Source organism: Bactrocera neohumeralis, chromosome 2 (assembly GCF_024586455.1).
Source record: "Bactrocera neohumeralis isolate Rockhampton chromosome 2, APGP_CSIRO_Bneo_wtdbg2-racon-allhic-juicebox.fasta_v2, whole genome shotgun sequence".
NCBI lineage: Eukaryota > Metazoa > Arthropoda > Insecta > Diptera > Tephritidae > Bactrocera > Bactrocera neohumeralis.
The window spans coordinates 16,795,943-16,810,294 of record NC_065919.1 but is presented as its reverse complement, the minus strand read 5'-3'; the positions used below and the strand labels follow the sequence as shown (position 1 = coordinate 16,810,294).

At 32.9% G+C, this 14,352-nt stretch overlaps 5 protein-coding genes across 5 annotated transcripts in view; 2 read left to right on the top strand and 3 right to left on the bottom strand.

Moving 5' to 3' along the window:
- Positions 1–601: 601 nt before the first annotated feature.
- On the top strand, positions 602–2,297 carry LOC126751217 (dihydroorotate dehydrogenase (quinone), mitochondrial). Its single transcript, XM_050461277.1, has 3 exons — positions 602–785; positions 898–1,107; positions 1,174–2,297. The coding sequence occupies exons 1-3, from the start codon at positions 723–725 to the stop codon at positions 2,131–2,133; spliced, it is 1,233 nt and encodes a 410-aa protein (XP_050317234.1). The 5' UTR covers positions 602–722; the 3' UTR covers positions 2,134–2,297.
- LOC126751221 (SRA stem-loop-interacting RNA-binding protein, mitochondrial) lies at positions 2,222–2,598 on the bottom strand. Its single transcript, XM_050461280.1, has one exon. It carries the CDS (start codon positions 2,596–2,598, stop codon positions 2,338–2,340), a length of 261 nt encoding a protein of 86 aa, XP_050317237.1. The 3' UTR covers positions 2,222–2,337.
- On the bottom strand, positions 2,504–3,667 carry LOC126751220 (histone-arginine methyltransferase METTL23). The gene is made up of 2 exons (XM_050461279.1): positions 3,340–3,667; positions 2,504–3,241 (listed from the first exon to the last, which is right to left on the bottom strand). The coding sequence occupies exons 1-2, from the start codon at positions 3,577–3,579 to the stop codon at positions 2,651–2,653; spliced, it is 831 nt and encodes a 276-aa protein (XP_050317236.1). The 5' UTR covers positions 3,580–3,667; the 3' UTR covers positions 2,504–2,650.
- Positions 3,668–3,779: 112 nt separating this feature from the next.
- Positions 3,780–14,352, top strand: part of LOC126751214 (probable ATP-dependent RNA helicase spindle-E) — an 11,984-nt gene continuing 1,411 nt past the window's right edge. The window contains exons 1-16 of the mRNA XM_050461274.1: positions 3,780–4,070; positions 4,132–4,401; positions 6,283–6,432; positions 6,636–6,875; positions 6,943–7,059; positions 7,135–7,352; positions 7,418–7,572; positions 8,995–9,161; positions 9,219–9,549; positions 9,612–9,757; positions 10,379–10,980; positions 11,059–11,209; positions 11,279–11,503; positions 12,958–13,299; positions 13,364–13,933; positions 14,043–14,164. Of these exons, the coding sequence (XP_050317231.1) occupies positions 3,879–4,070; positions 4,132–4,401; positions 6,283–6,432; positions 6,636–6,875; positions 6,943–7,059; positions 7,135–7,352; positions 7,418–7,572; positions 8,995–9,161; positions 9,219–9,549; positions 9,612–9,757; positions 10,379–10,980; positions 11,059–11,209; positions 11,279–11,503; positions 12,958–13,299; positions 13,364–13,933; positions 14,043–14,164 (3,998 nt within the window). The 5' untranslated portion in view covers positions 3,780–3,878. The remainder of the gene's footprint in view (positions 4,071–4,131; positions 4,402–6,282; positions 6,433–6,635; positions 6,876–6,942; positions 7,060–7,134; positions 7,353–7,417; positions 7,573–8,994; positions 9,162–9,218; positions 9,550–9,611; positions 9,758–10,378; positions 10,981–11,058; positions 11,210–11,278; positions 11,504–12,957; positions 13,300–13,363; positions 13,934–14,042; positions 14,165–14,352) is intronic.
- Positions 4,631–6,032, bottom strand: LOC126751218 (uncharacterized). Its single transcript, XM_050461278.1, has one exon. The coding sequence runs from the start codon at positions 5,968–5,970 to the stop codon at positions 4,780–4,782; it is 1,191 nt and encodes a 396-aa protein (XP_050317235.1). The 5' UTR covers positions 5,971–6,032; the 3' UTR covers positions 4,631–4,779.

Below are 14,352 nucleotides of genomic sequence, written 5' to 3'. Positions count from 1 at the left end.
AGTTGCCAGGATTTTTAAAATTGTAATTGAACAGGGTGCAATAGTGGTGCCACAAATAAGTTAAGTAAAATAAATACACAATTCATCGTTCACTGCCACTGATAAAAAAAAATATTATTTTAAATATACTTAAATTTTTATACTCTTGCAACATGTTGCTACAGAGTGTTTGTAGTTTTGTTCACATAATGGTTGAACATAATCGAGATATATATAGGGTTATATACATATATACATGATCAGGATGACGAGACGAGTTGACATCTGTCTGTACATTTGTCCATCCATGCGAGCTGAAACTTAAATTGAGATATCTTGATGAAACTTGGTATGCATGTTAGTAAAAAATCATCAAATTAACAAGTTTTTGTCTCTCAGAAGTGTGTCTCATTTTAAAAATTAATTTGTTTATTTATATACATTTGCAGTACTCATTATAATAGTCATTCAGAATAAATTGACCGAATCAGCTGTTAAGATTGCGTTATAAGTTTTAGCATTTTGTGTCATCGTGCAATTTGCAAGAGCAAGAGAATCCCCCTATTATCTGTTCAAATGAAATACATCACTGGTTATGTATTGAAATTGCAAGAATGGATAGGAACTATTTCTATCATTCTTGATTCTTGTTGAAATTGGGATCAATTCTTTTTGCCTTGATTTTGCTCAGCTGATTTTGTAATTCTATAAACCGCTAAATATAAAATTTTATACAATAAAAAATGAGATTATCACATTTGCTGAATGCAATGACGGCGAGAGAACCAGTTTTGCCGCGACGAAAGGTAAATTAAATATAAAGTAGTGGACTTACTGCAATAAATATCATCATACGAACTTTCTTACATCGTAATTCTGTCCTTACATACAAAAGTTTAAACTTGTGCTTATCCACAGAACAAACTTAAATCTTTGTTGATTGTGACCACAGGCGCAACTATATTCTATGCGGGGTTTTGTATTTACAAAGGCAATGAAAAATTTTACAAGAACACTTTAATGCCCTTATCACGCTATTTGCCGGCGGAAACAAGTCATAAATTGGCCGTTCTGGCTTGTAAATATAAAGTGTTTCCAGCCTCGTCACTTCCAGACTCACATAATTTGGTTTGTACCCACAACTTTATATAATATTTAAATACCAATACAAATGCTTTAACATACATATTTCAGGCTGTTACATTTTTTGATAAAGGCATAACGAATCCAATCGGCATTGCTGCTGGCTTTGATAAGCAAGGTGAAGCTGTAGAGGGCTTACACAAATTAGGATTTGGTTTCGTAGAAATTGGTTCAGTAACCCCAGAACCGCAGCCCGGCAATCCAGTACCACGAGTTTTTCGTTTGATTAACGATGAAGCTATTATAAATCGTTATGGATTCAATAGTGAAGGACATCGGGTGGTGTTTGAGCGCTTAAATGAACTAAGGAATGTGCGAGGTTTCAACGGAGTACTGGGTGTCAACCTAGGTAAAAATAAAACGTCGGAATCTCCGATTTCAGATTACGTGAATGGTGTAAAAGTGTTTGGTCCCATTGCTGATTATTTGGTTGTTAATGTGAGTAGTCCAAATACTCCAGGTTTACGAGATTTACAAGGAAAAAAGGAGTTGGAACAGTTGCTAACAGCGATAATTGAAGCGCGCAATTCATTGACGGTTAATAATAAAATACCTATATTTTTGAAAATTTCCCCAGATATTACTAAACAAGATATAAATGACATTGTTAGTGTTATAAACAAGAAAAAATGTTGCGTTGAAGGATTAATAGTTTCCAATACAACAATAACACGTGATAATTTGAAGGAAGTTGAGGTGGCTAAAGAGGTTGGTGGTTTGAGTGGCCCACCTATACGTTCCAAATCGACCCAAATAATTGCTGAAGTATATGCACAAACAGGCGGTAAAATCCCCATAATTGGTGTCGGCGGCATTTCTTCAGGTCAGGATGCGTTAGAAAAGTTAGAGGCAGGAGCCTCCTATTTGCAATTCTATACTGCCTTTATATATGAAGGACCGCCGGTTGTGCAACGCATTAAAAGAGAGCTATCTCAATTGCTGGCTGATAAAGGGTATACGAGCGTGAAGGATGCCGTGGGCAAAAATTACAAAAGTTACCTTAATAAATGATTGTTAAATTTATAAAATACGTAAAAGTTTGTGCTCCTTTATAATATACTAAAAAGGTATTGTTATTAAAAATAAAAACATGTACATATATGTCTTTTTATAAAGTTTTACGAAATATTTTTAATAAAGAACTTTTTCAATAAATACAAGTGATAAAAATTGAAGATGTACATATGTAGATGACGATTTCTTTTTAGAATATTCTTAAGAGTTGGCTGGCTGCACTTTGAGTACTCGTCCTTCGATGAAATGTGTATTTTTATTAGAAGCACTATTAAATCCATCGCGACTGCTAAATGATACGAAACCATATCCCTTTGAGAAGCCTAGCTGTTTATCAAAAACAACGGCGGCATTTGCGACGTGACCAAAATTGGAAAAATATGATTGTAATTCTTTTTGGCCAATGGTCCATGGTAGATTACCAACAAACAGTTTATAAGAATTGCGTGCTACGCCAGACATTATGAATAAATCGTTATATTATTTTTTAAATGAAAAATTCCGTTACAAATTTTCACCGCTCCTTTGTGATTTCAAGTAGATGTATAGTATGATTGCCCATTAATTCCAAGAGGTCAACTCCAGAACTTTTACCCAAGTTGTCGATAATGATAGGTACTGATCGAAGCTTCCACTTTTTTAACAACGCCTCGATAGACCAATCGGCACTACGTTCTTGATATGTGCAAATAAACTTTGCGTCTTTGTTTCTTTCAAGTAAAAACGAAATGGTTACAAGTATGTCTTCAAAGACACTTGGGTCGTAAAAGCAATCTGCTCCTATTATCAAATCAAGGGGTCCTATGTTGAAAACACTGTTCAGTAGCAAACCCCAACTGAGACCGATAACTTCAATATCTTGTCCTGGTACAAGATTATTTGCTAAGCAAGATTTGCGTATGTGTGCTAATGATTTTGGCAATATACAACTGTCGCTAAGTATAACACGTGCACCGCATTTAGCAGCCAATATACCAGGAAGTGCTGTGCCTGCACCTAATTCGAGCACGCGCTTGCCTACAAGATTTCGACGATTTTCCCACAAAAACCAAGCCAATACCGGAGCACACGGCCAAGTATAGAAGGAGTAACCACTTTGTAAGAGCTGTGGAGATCAATTTAAGTTCGTTACATCATTGTTTCAATGTAAATAAAAAACGTTTTGTTAATTTAATGGTATATAAAAGTATCTATAAGGCTTACCTCAGGTATTTGAACTTCTACTTTTTCCAGAGGTTCTGTTAATGCAGTGGTATCGCTTGAGATTACAGTATTCTGATTGGTAAATACAAATTTTCTAATATGCTCAGGAATTTCGTTACTACCAGCACCTACACTTGCGATTTGTGTACCTGCAGTACTTGTTGTTGCTGTCACCGTTGCCACAGCTGTTGTTGTTTGCTCGTTATCACTTTCTTCGCTCACTTGATAACCACTAGTCATTTTTAACTAATTTTAAGGGAAAGAAGAATTAAACATATATATAAAAAAAATTTGTATTAATAATAAAGCCACGAAATTATTACAACGGGATTAAAACTAGCGGGGCTTTTAAAATGTCATGAAAAAATTACTATAAAATACCCTTTAAATTTAATGTATATGATTGGCAGCACTTTTATGGGAAATAACGGAGAAGTAATTTTTGGACTAGACAATCGAGTAAAATAACTTTGCAGATAAGTTTATAAATTAAAAAACCAATCGCGAAGACTATAAATAAATAATTTGTGGCAACAAAAATGGATGAAATGAAAACTTTCTTTGACTTCACTAAAGAATTTAAGCGTGTTCCTGTACCGCGAGGATGTGTTTCGGGTAACATTGCTGCTAATGCAGGCAAAGCTGATAGTGGCAGACCCATTAAGCGCGAATATTTTGGTGATCAATATTCCAAACACATTGCCGATCAAGAGCGAAGACGAATATTAGAGGCAAAAAATTAACATTTAAAAAATTTAAAAGTAGAAAAATGAGTTATATTAATTGTTTTAGGAGGACGACCCGATGAATGATACACGTTCGTCACGGCATGGCGCAACTTCATCTACATGTATGGATGAACTTGAAGATTTAAGTGATGAAGATGATGTTAAACCAAAGACAAATCGAATTGATGACAATGTATATACACGATATAATTTTAATTTGAATCGAGATGAATCGCTTCCAATACACGACAACAAAGACCAAGTTTTGGGAGCTATACGTAAATATCCTGTGGTAGTACTTGAAGGTGATACTGGTTGCGGAAAAACTACACAGGTGAGTAATTATAATATATCATTAATATATATGTACATAATATGGTATGATAAGCGAAAACTCTTTGATTTGTAGCTAGTACATAAATTCCTATTTTTATATAAATTAGCAGTTACGGCTACGATATGTATCTGAGTTTTTATGAGGATACTATAGTCTCCTACCTTTTCGGAGACCACAAAAGATTTCTTCTAGGTCTGAATAGTATTTTTTAAAAAAATCATATATATATGTTTGGTATCTATGTATATTCATTTTTAAATATATTTCTTCATCAATTCGCTTATATTTTACATTTTTGTTGTTACTTACAATATATTTGACATTAATTAAGATTATTTAACTTAATTAGTTATCCTTATTAGATGAAATCGTTTTTCATTCTTTGTTTAGTTCTATTTCTAATAGTTCATTTAATTGCTGCTCAATTACTTCTTTTCCATTACTCTTTACATGGACATCACCCTCTTGCTCACCATTTTCTTGAGTTTCTGTTAAATGAGCATTCGTCTCATCAGACACATTTTCTTCTGTTGATTGCTCAACATCAGACAAATCTTGATCTTCCGTGCTTACTATGGATTCTTGCTCTTGCAGATCATCTAATAAATCGTCTGGCAATTCATCGGTGAATACTGTACGCGCAGACATTCTTCTAACTGTTTTATTTTTCTTTGAAGAGCTCTCACTTGCACCACTGACTAGTTCCCTCTCTTTATCATTTTGATTATTGGTGAAACTTTTACGCTTCAAATTTCGTTTTGTACTTTCTTTTCCCTCACCATCTTCAACTATAGCCTGAATATTTTTAAAACACTCCTCCATACTTTTGAAAATCGTTGTTGCTGGCAGGGATTGCTTATGCATACCACTTCTACTTGTGTTCACTAACATTTCCTTCATTTCATTGTAACCATCTTCAAGCACTGTTAACGCGGGTAATATGCGTTGAATTGCTGGATAATCTTGTAATTGCTGTCCGAGTCCTTTGTTATTATTCTTCTGACAAAAGTCTACATTATCTTCATCATTCAAATTATCGTAATCAACAAAATCCTCCAAGCCTACACAATAATTTAAAGCTGTGAAACAAAATGCACCGACTTGTAATAGTTTCCAAAATATATAACGAGGTTCGTCCATATCCGGAGTTAATGGCAAGGAGTCTATGAAGTTTTTTATTGATTTCCAAGTATTTAGATTGCATTCAATTTTAACGTAACGTTCTGTAGGTTGTTTAAAGTAAGTTACATATAGCAGATATAGACAACCGATTCTTCTCCGCATACGTTCATCTGCAAAGTGTTGCGCCGTAGTGTTTCTCGTGTTATTCTCCACAAGTGGATCTATATTTATGTCATCCTCGTCAGAATTGCATATGTCGTGCTTTGCACAGTGCATAATCGCAGAGGTCGTTTGTATTATTTCAATATGTGATGTTTGTGCAAAGTAAATATGTTGGAATTGCAAAGTTTTCCACTGATTACAAAATGAAGAGAAAGTATTATTTCCCAAACGCACAAAGAGCGCTATTAATTTTCGACAGTCCTCGAAAACAGCCAATTCCATGATAATATTTCGCACTTAATTTTGTTTAGCGCAGCAGCAAAAAAATCGGCTTTCAGACATGTCAAAATAATTGTTCAGTGTGGCCAATCCACGATAGATTATTTATTTTGGGATATTTTGTATTTACATAGAAACTGTAAACAATAACGTTAGGGTATTCCTTATATGTTAAAATTTCCTAAATTATAAAAATATATATAAAATAAGTTAACATATGATTAGAAATACGAAAAGACTTTTTCGACTATCCAATATTTAATAACTTTAACATATAAATATTTTTTAATAATATATTTTTTTTTTATATTTCAGGTGCCTCAGTATATACTCGACGAAGCCTATGTAAATCGGGAGTACTGCAAAATTGTCTGCACACAACCACGCAGGATTGCAGCAATATCTATTGCTAGGCGTGTTTGCCAGGAGAGAAAATGGGAAGAAGGTTCCGTTGTTGGTTTTCAGGTAAAATGGAAATGTGCGACTAAATTAAAAACTTTTTTGAAAAAGCTGTCGCCAGCTCGCCTTCGAAAGGGTTCAATTTTTGTAACCACCTGTATATAAAAAGTCAATAATAAGTCAAAAGAAATTGCGGAAATATTGCAATAACAACAATTGATAAGGTTCAGTAAAGACAAAATTGAAATACTTTCTATATATTTTCCTAGGTGGGCTTGCATGCGAAAGTTTCCGAAGATACACGCTTGCTGTACTGCACAACTGGTGTACTGTTGCAAAAACTTATAAAGGAGAAGTCACTTAGACAATTTACACATATTATTCTTGACGAGGTGCACGAACGTGACCAGGAAATGGATTTTTTACTGATAGTTATAAGAAAACTGTTGACTACAAATTCACGCGGTGTAAAAGTTGTACTCATGTCAGCTACAATCAATGCTGGAGAGGTTGGTATACTATAGTAAATTGCATATGTATATTAGAAACTTCATAATAATTTTATGTTAATTTTAGTTCTCTGATTACTTTACCATACGCCGCAATCCGGCGCCAGTGCTGCGCGTTGATACACGTCGCCTTTATCAGGTGCGCGAATTCTATTTATCCGATCTGGGTCGCATCAATAGTACGGTAAATGTTCACGTATACGTTGCGTAAATCAGTTTATTATGTATTAATGGTTGTTTTTCCATATTTTGCTTATAGAACACCGATGTGGACGTATCTGATCCTGGCATATCGAAAGAAATGTATAATATTGCCTATAAACTGATTATTGTCATAGATAATATAGAGAAGCAGGAAGCTTCTGTTTCCATGGATCCGAGCTCACTGCCACAAACTTCGATTCTGATCTTTCTACCTGGTATCAATGAAATTGATCAAATGTGCCACAAATTAGAATCGTTAAGCGAATCTGTTGAGTATGTGCGGTGCATATACATATGTTAATTTAAAAAATTAAATAACTTGCTATATATAATTCCAGCACTAATGTAAAACTCTTTCCCATACGCCTACATTCATTAATCTCGCCGGATGAGCAGAGCAAAGTATTTAATCACCCACCAGCTGGTTTTCGTAAAGTAATACTGGCGACAAACATTGCGGAAAGTTCTATAACCGTGCCGGACGTTAAATACGGTGCGTAAAATATGGCATAACGTTTAATTAAAGTTTCTTATATATATTTAATTTTAAAATTTTTATACTTAATTTTTGTATATTTTATTTTTATATGTTTTATATGTGTTTTTTATATTAAATTTATTTTTAAAATTTTTTGTATATATCTTTTAATTTTTTAAATTTTCGTATATATTTTTAAATTTTTTTTTTATAAAAATATTTTTTATATTTTTTTTAATTAAAAATATTTTTTATATTTTTTTAATTAAAAATATTTTTTATATTTTTTTAATTAAAAATTTTTTTTATATTTTTTTAATTAATTTTTTTTTTTATATTTTTTATATTTTTTTTTTTCTATTTTTTTATATATTTTTATATTTTTTTTATTTTTTTTTATATTTTTTTTATATTTTTTTATATTTTTTTTATATTTTTTTTTATATTTTTTTATATTTTTTTATATATTTTTTTATATTTTTTTTTTTTTTTTTATATTTTTTTATATATTTTTTTATATTTTTTATATTTTTTTTTTTATATTTTTTTTTTTATTATTTTTTTTTTTTATTTTTTTTTTTTTTTTTTTTTTTTTTTTTTTTTTTTTTTATTTTTTTTTTTTTTTTTTTTTTTTTTTTTATTTTTTTTTTATATTTTTTTTTATATTTTTTTATATTTTTATTTTTTTTTATATTTTTATTTTTTTTAATTTTTTAATTTTTTTAAATATTTATGTGTTTATATTTTTTTATATTTATTTTATATATATATGATAAATTTATATTTTTTTATTTACTTGTGAACGTTATTTTTATTTATTTATATGTATGTACATATGTATGTACATATAATTATTATGTAAATATGTATGTAAATATTTCTATTTTTAATTTTTTTTTTTTAAAACTTTTTTATATGTAAATATTTTTTTATTTTCTTGTGACATACATATATATATGTATGTACATCTATAAATATTAAAATATGTATGTAATTTTATTTTTAATTTTTAAAACTTTTTTATAAATAATTATTTTATTAAAACTAAAATAATTATTTTATTATGTATTTTTTTTTATGTATGTATGTATATTTCTTTTAATTTTAATTTCGTATTTTGTTTTTTTTTTTTAACTACTTTCAATTTTGTTTTATACGTTTTTTAAATTTTTAAGTTTTATTTTATTTTTATTTTTATAATTACATTTTTTCTTATAATTTTATTTGTGTTTTTTTTTTCTTTTTATGTTTTTTTTAATTTTTTAAATTGTTTTTATTCTTTAATTTTTTTTAATATGTATATATGGTTTTAATTTTTTTAATATTTTATTTAATTATAATTTCTATGTTATATTTATATGTATATATTTTTTAAATTTATTTATTTATGTATTTAATTTATATATATTATATATTAATATATTTTTTTTGCTTTAGTCATTGATTTTTGCCTAACGAAGTCACTGGTCACTGATACTGCTACAAATTTTTCGTCGCTGCAACTGCATTGGGCATCACGTGCCAATTGTCGTCAGCGTGCTGGTCGTGCAGGTCGTGTAATGAATGGCCGTGTCTATCGCATGGTCTCAAAAGATTTCTATGAAGTATGTATATTTAAAAATTGCATGTCATCATAAGCTAAAATATATGATTATTTTCAGCACTATATGGAAGAATTTGGTACCGCTGAAATGTTGCGTTGCCCACTAGAAAACGCGGTGCTTAAAGCCAAATTGCTTGAGATGGGGCCACCGCCAGATATACTCGGTTTGGCTATGACACCGCCAAATCTCTCGGACATACATAACACCATATTGACTTTGAAAGAGGTGGGCGCACTTTTCACCACCGTTAATGGCGCATATTCCATACAAGATGGTGATTTGAGTTTTATGGGTCGTGTGATGGCCGGCATGCCATTAGACATACGTCTAACACGTCTCATATTGTTGGGTTATATATTCAGCGCTATGGAAGAGGCGATTATAATCGGTAGTAAACTCTATATATATAACAGAGCTTTGTGTTAAGTTTATCATACTGTATTTTGTTAGCTGCCGGCTTAAGTGTGCGTTCCATATTCCGCTCTGGCGTCGATCGTCGTGGTCGTGAAAATACCCAAGTGGAGGCGTATATACAAAAACTAGTTTGGGCCGATGGTTCTGGCTCGGACTTGTTTGCCATTTTAAGAGCTTATCGTGTAGGTTTATTAAAGTTTTTTAAACTTCTTTGCAAACGAGCCGAAAGTTTCAGTTTTTGCCCTAAAAAAATTGTCCAATGTAAACAAGCTTTTTATTTTCAGTTGAACAGTGCCTAAATCTTATTCGAAGTAAAGCTACAACTTTGAAAAAAATATTTTCTAATACAAAATACAGCGCTCTACAAAAAGGATCCAATTAATTTTTTTATAAAAAACTTTCCTTTAAAAGTTATACGCACTTAAAGTTATATCTTAGTTATACAGTGCAAACTGTATGAATGTACACCATGGCGTATGAGCAACACAGAATTTAAAAGGCACTTCTGTGTGCGCCGCAGTACATTTGATGCATAACCTTAACTACGCATAAATGTTACAGCAGTGGTTCTATGGAAAAAATAATTCAGACCTTTTTTGTAGAGCGCTAAATTTTGTATTAGGCTATCCTCTTTCCAAGGTCGTAGGTTTATTTGTGGAAGAAAAACAAGATTATGAAGTCCTATGTTAAATTTATGGGGAAAAGTAAATGATTCACGGACACAAACTGAAACTTCCGGAGCACCCTCATGTTTGTATTCAAACGTCGGTGAAACTCGATCTTTTTTTTTTTACTATTATTAGCTTTGGTCATCGATGCGCGAACAACAAAATATCCACGAGGAAGCCAGCGAACACTATTGGGCCAATCGTTATTTCATCAATTTGCGTTCAATGAAAGAAATGCATTTGCTTGTGCTGGAATTACGTGAACGTCTGCAAAGGCTTGGCATACGCGAGCAGCATGCCTATCAACGTGTTTGCTGGATTGATCGCGAAAAGATAATTATATTGAAAATCATTATTGCTGGCGCTTTCTATCCCAACTATTTTACACGTTCGAATTTGAATGATACCGAACGTGAACGTGGTATTTACCATACGCTCTGCGGCAATGATCCCTGCAATACCGTCTACTTTACCGGCTTCAATACACGTCATATTGGCCAATTGTATACGGGCTCCATTAAGGAACTGTTTAAATTTATGCGCATACATCCGAAAAATATCGAAGTGCGTTTTCAGCCAGGCGCCGAACGTGTGTTTGTCACTTTCAAAAAAGATCAAGATGCCGATGACGATGGTGGCACGTATCGGCTGCTTGTGCCGGGACGTGTTTGCCCCGATGTTTATAAGGCTGTGCGCATGCGTATGCTTGGCATACGCACAAGCATACGTGTCATGGAGTAAGTTGGTTTGCAGTCAAAACAAAAAAAAAAACGTATTGAAAACATAATCAATTAATTATATAATTTCTTTCGCAGTCCACGTAACGAGGTGCGCTATGCCGAGGAGCGACGTATTGGCACAATGGTGGAAGGTGTTTGGCAACCGGTCAAGAAGCAAATCAAAAATCCTGAATTAGTTGTCCTGCCCTCTGTTTTTCAAAAAATGATACGCGGCTATATAACACATGTGAGCCAAAGTTTTCATATCTCATTTTAAAAACATATGTATATACGTATATTTTCGCCTTCAATTTAGATTGAAAGTTGCAGCAAATTTTATTTTCAACCGCTTTCGGAAATGGAGCGTTTACGTGAAATCCATGCACTCTTGAATAGTCCCGAAAATCTACAAAGCGGTCGTTTCAAAAGTCCTGCCGCCATAGCTAAAGGCATGATGGTGGCCGCACCGTTTGAAAATAAATACCATCGCGCTAGGATAGTGAAAGTGCTAACTGCGGCGCGACAACATTGCCAATTTAAGGTATTTATGATATGCATTTTTTTTACTCTCTTTTTGATATATGTATATTCATTAGAGCGGATCGTTTTACTGGCAGCCAAAAAACGAAAAAATCGCGTATGCCGTAAATATTTTACGGATTATTCCTAATAATTTTGCCCAAGGGACTATGCATATAAAACGAGCCAGCACGTTTTAAGGCGAAATTTTTAGGGATCATAAAAATTCGTTCATCAGTTTTTAAAATATGCGAATTAAACTTAATACGTTGATGCATTTTGATATTCTATTGATCATTTCACGGAATCGGCCAGTTCAGACAACTATCTCACATATCTACTATACAGATTTTTTAAAAACGCTGGCTCGAAAGCAGTGTAAGACCCATAGTCTCTTAGACAAAGTTGTTTATAATGATCAGTAGAACATTTCCCGCATACGCGATCTAATATTCACACATACATATATAATATATTAAGCGTGGTTTTATTTGCGATATACAATTTGGAATTATTTTTTTTTTTGGATTAATATTCACCAACGGCATTTTACAGTTATTGAAAAATCTGGCAGCCTTAGCACTGCCAAAGTTCACTCATCACCAAAATTAAAATAATTCGTGAATGTTTTTTTTTATACCATGGAGAGGGTATATTAAATTTGTCAGGAAGTTCTTAACACCCACAAGGAACGTCGGAAACCCTATAATATATGGTAGTCGAAAAAGTCTTTTCGTATTTTGGCAATAGTTGTCGTTGCAGTAGTATATGTGAGATTTTAAGCATCGTTTAAATTCGGGGAAGTCGAAAAAAAGTTACAGCTGTTCAAAAATGGTTGGAAATTATGAAAAAAATCACCATATTTTGAAATTTTTGTATAAAAAAGGGAAGAATGCCTCATCATGCTGTATCAGTTCGTGTAGCACAATAATGCTTCGCTCGTTTCCGTTCTGGAAATTTCGAAATTTCGATTTACACTGATGGAATAATGTCTCTAGCGGAAAAATGGCAAAAAGTGGTCGACCAAAATGATACATATTTGTTTATTTATTTATTAGTATAAATAAAAAAATAAGTTTGAGTTTGATTAGATATACGAAAAGACTTTTTCGACTACCCAATATGTATGTTTATATGTATAAATGTTCCGCGTGATGAGCCTAGTCGATTTAGCTACGTCCATCTGTCTGACTTTATACGCGAACTAATCCCGCTGTTTTTGAGATATTGATCTGAAATTTTGCACACGCCCTTTTTTCCTCAAGAAGGCGCTCATCGGACAACTATAGTATATACTATATGTAGCTGTCATACAAACTGATCGATTAAAACCTAGTCTTTGTATATAAAACTTTTTTATTTGATAAGATATTTCCACGAAAATTGGCATGAATAATTTTCCAAGGCAACTGTACAATCTCCGAATAAATTGTTCAGATTGGAGCATTTGATTTTAATTACATGTTTGGTTTCCAGGTATTCTTCATCGATTATGGCAATACTGATGTTATAGATTTCGAACAATTGCGTCGCTTTTCGCGTCACTGTGAGTCGCTTCACGACATACCGCCGCGTATGTTTGAATGTCGCCTTGTAATGGTCGAGCCGTCAACGGTGAAATGTCCTAGCGGCAAATGGCCCGATGAAGCAATGGAATTCATGCAACAGACAGCCGATGCGGGTGTGGTGGAAATTGAAGTTTACTCAGTGGTGTCTGGTATTTCGAATGTGATTATAAAAACTGCTACAGGCACACTGAACGACATTTTGGTTGAAAAGGGGCTCGCACATAAATCGGATGAGAATTATATGTCTAAGGTGGGTAGTTAAAAGTTTGTCATACGAATAATTGATTTAATTTTTGTTTTCATATGTATTGCAGGCCGATCATGATTTCCGCTTACGTAAACAAGCTGTTGCTACGCGCTTCCTCGACGAAGATCATTCCAAGCAAAATGAAGAATATTTACGCTCTATACAACCGGAAGTCGATGTCGAAGTGGATCCACCACCACGTGAATATTGCACCAAAACTATTAACCTACGCGGTCCATATAGTGCGCTCGAGACGAAGATTTTCTCCGCCGTGCGCATAGGCACCTGGAAGAGTGTGCATGTCGAACGTGATTCGGTGAATTCCGTGTTGATCGACACAGATCCGCAGGATGTGCACGAACGTCTAATTGTTGCGGCCAGCATTACGGAAGCGCAAAACACCGAAAAGCTTACTGCGCGCTCGACGACACTTATGCCAAATATACATGGTTTTAGCGCATTAATGACGCTGCTCTTCTGCCCAACCATGCAGATAAAACGGAATATTAATAAAACCAAATATGTAGCAATACTAGCGGGCTTGGGTTATAATAAGGATAACTATAAGCCACTCTATGAGGAGCATGATATTGTTTTGAATCTAGATGCTGACATTACAAAGGACGATTTGGAGTTGGTGAGTTGACATTTAGATCTAATTTTATATTGTAGTTGAAAAATACAAGTAGGGTTGGTTATGTATAAAAAATTTGGATTTTTTTGTTATGAAATTTTCTCGCTTTCAGATTAATCAACTGCGCTATTGCATGGATACCATGTTATATACGGATCCAAGTGATGAGCGTCCAACTATTTTGCCAAATATGCGCGCCGATTTATCTGCCAAAATTAAAAACTTAATTATAAGGTAAGCGAATAAGCAAACATTTCTTGAAAGTAAGACACTTTTGGAGTTGTAGTTGTTGTATTACTTACATATTCCGTACCAGTTAGGTGAATATTGGACGTTAAGCCTAAAAATATATATTTTGTCATACTTCTGTGCGAATAGTTAGATTCTCTGAGGTTCTTCTACTTTTGTTGTTGTTGACATTG

What these genes read in the sequence shown, in the direction of transcription:
- LOC126751218 (XM_050461278.1), bottom strand. Translation starts at nt 5,970, where the DNA reads ATGGAATTGGCTGTTTTCGAGGACTGTCGAAAATTAATAGCGCTCTTT.
- LOC126751221 (XM_050461280.1), bottom strand. Translation starts at nt 2,598, where the DNA reads ATGTCTGGCGTAGCACGCAATTCTTATAAACTGTTTGTTGGTAATCTA.
- LOC126751217 (XM_050461277.1), top strand. Translation starts at nt 723, where the DNA reads ATGAGATTATCACATTTGCTGAATGCAATGACGGCGAGAGAACCAGTT. An exon ending in CAGTTTTGCCGCGACGAAAG is followed by an intron (nt 786 to 897) that starts GTAAATTAAATA and finishes GCTTATCCACAG; the next exon opens with AACAAACTTAAATCTTTGTT. An exon ending in TTCCAGACTCACATAATTTG is followed by an intron (nt 1,108 to 1,173) that starts GTTTGTACCCAC and finishes TACATATTTCAG; the next exon opens with GCTGTTACATTTTTTGATAA.
- LOC126751220 (XM_050461279.1), bottom strand. Translation starts at nt 3,579, where the DNA reads ATGACTAGTGGTTATCAAGTGAGCGAAGAAAGTGATAACGAGCAAACA. An exon ending in TAGAAGTTCAAATACCTGAG is followed by an intron (nt 3,242 to 3,339) that starts GTAAGCCTTATA and finishes TGATCTCCACAG; the next exon opens with CTCTTACAAAGTGGTTACTC.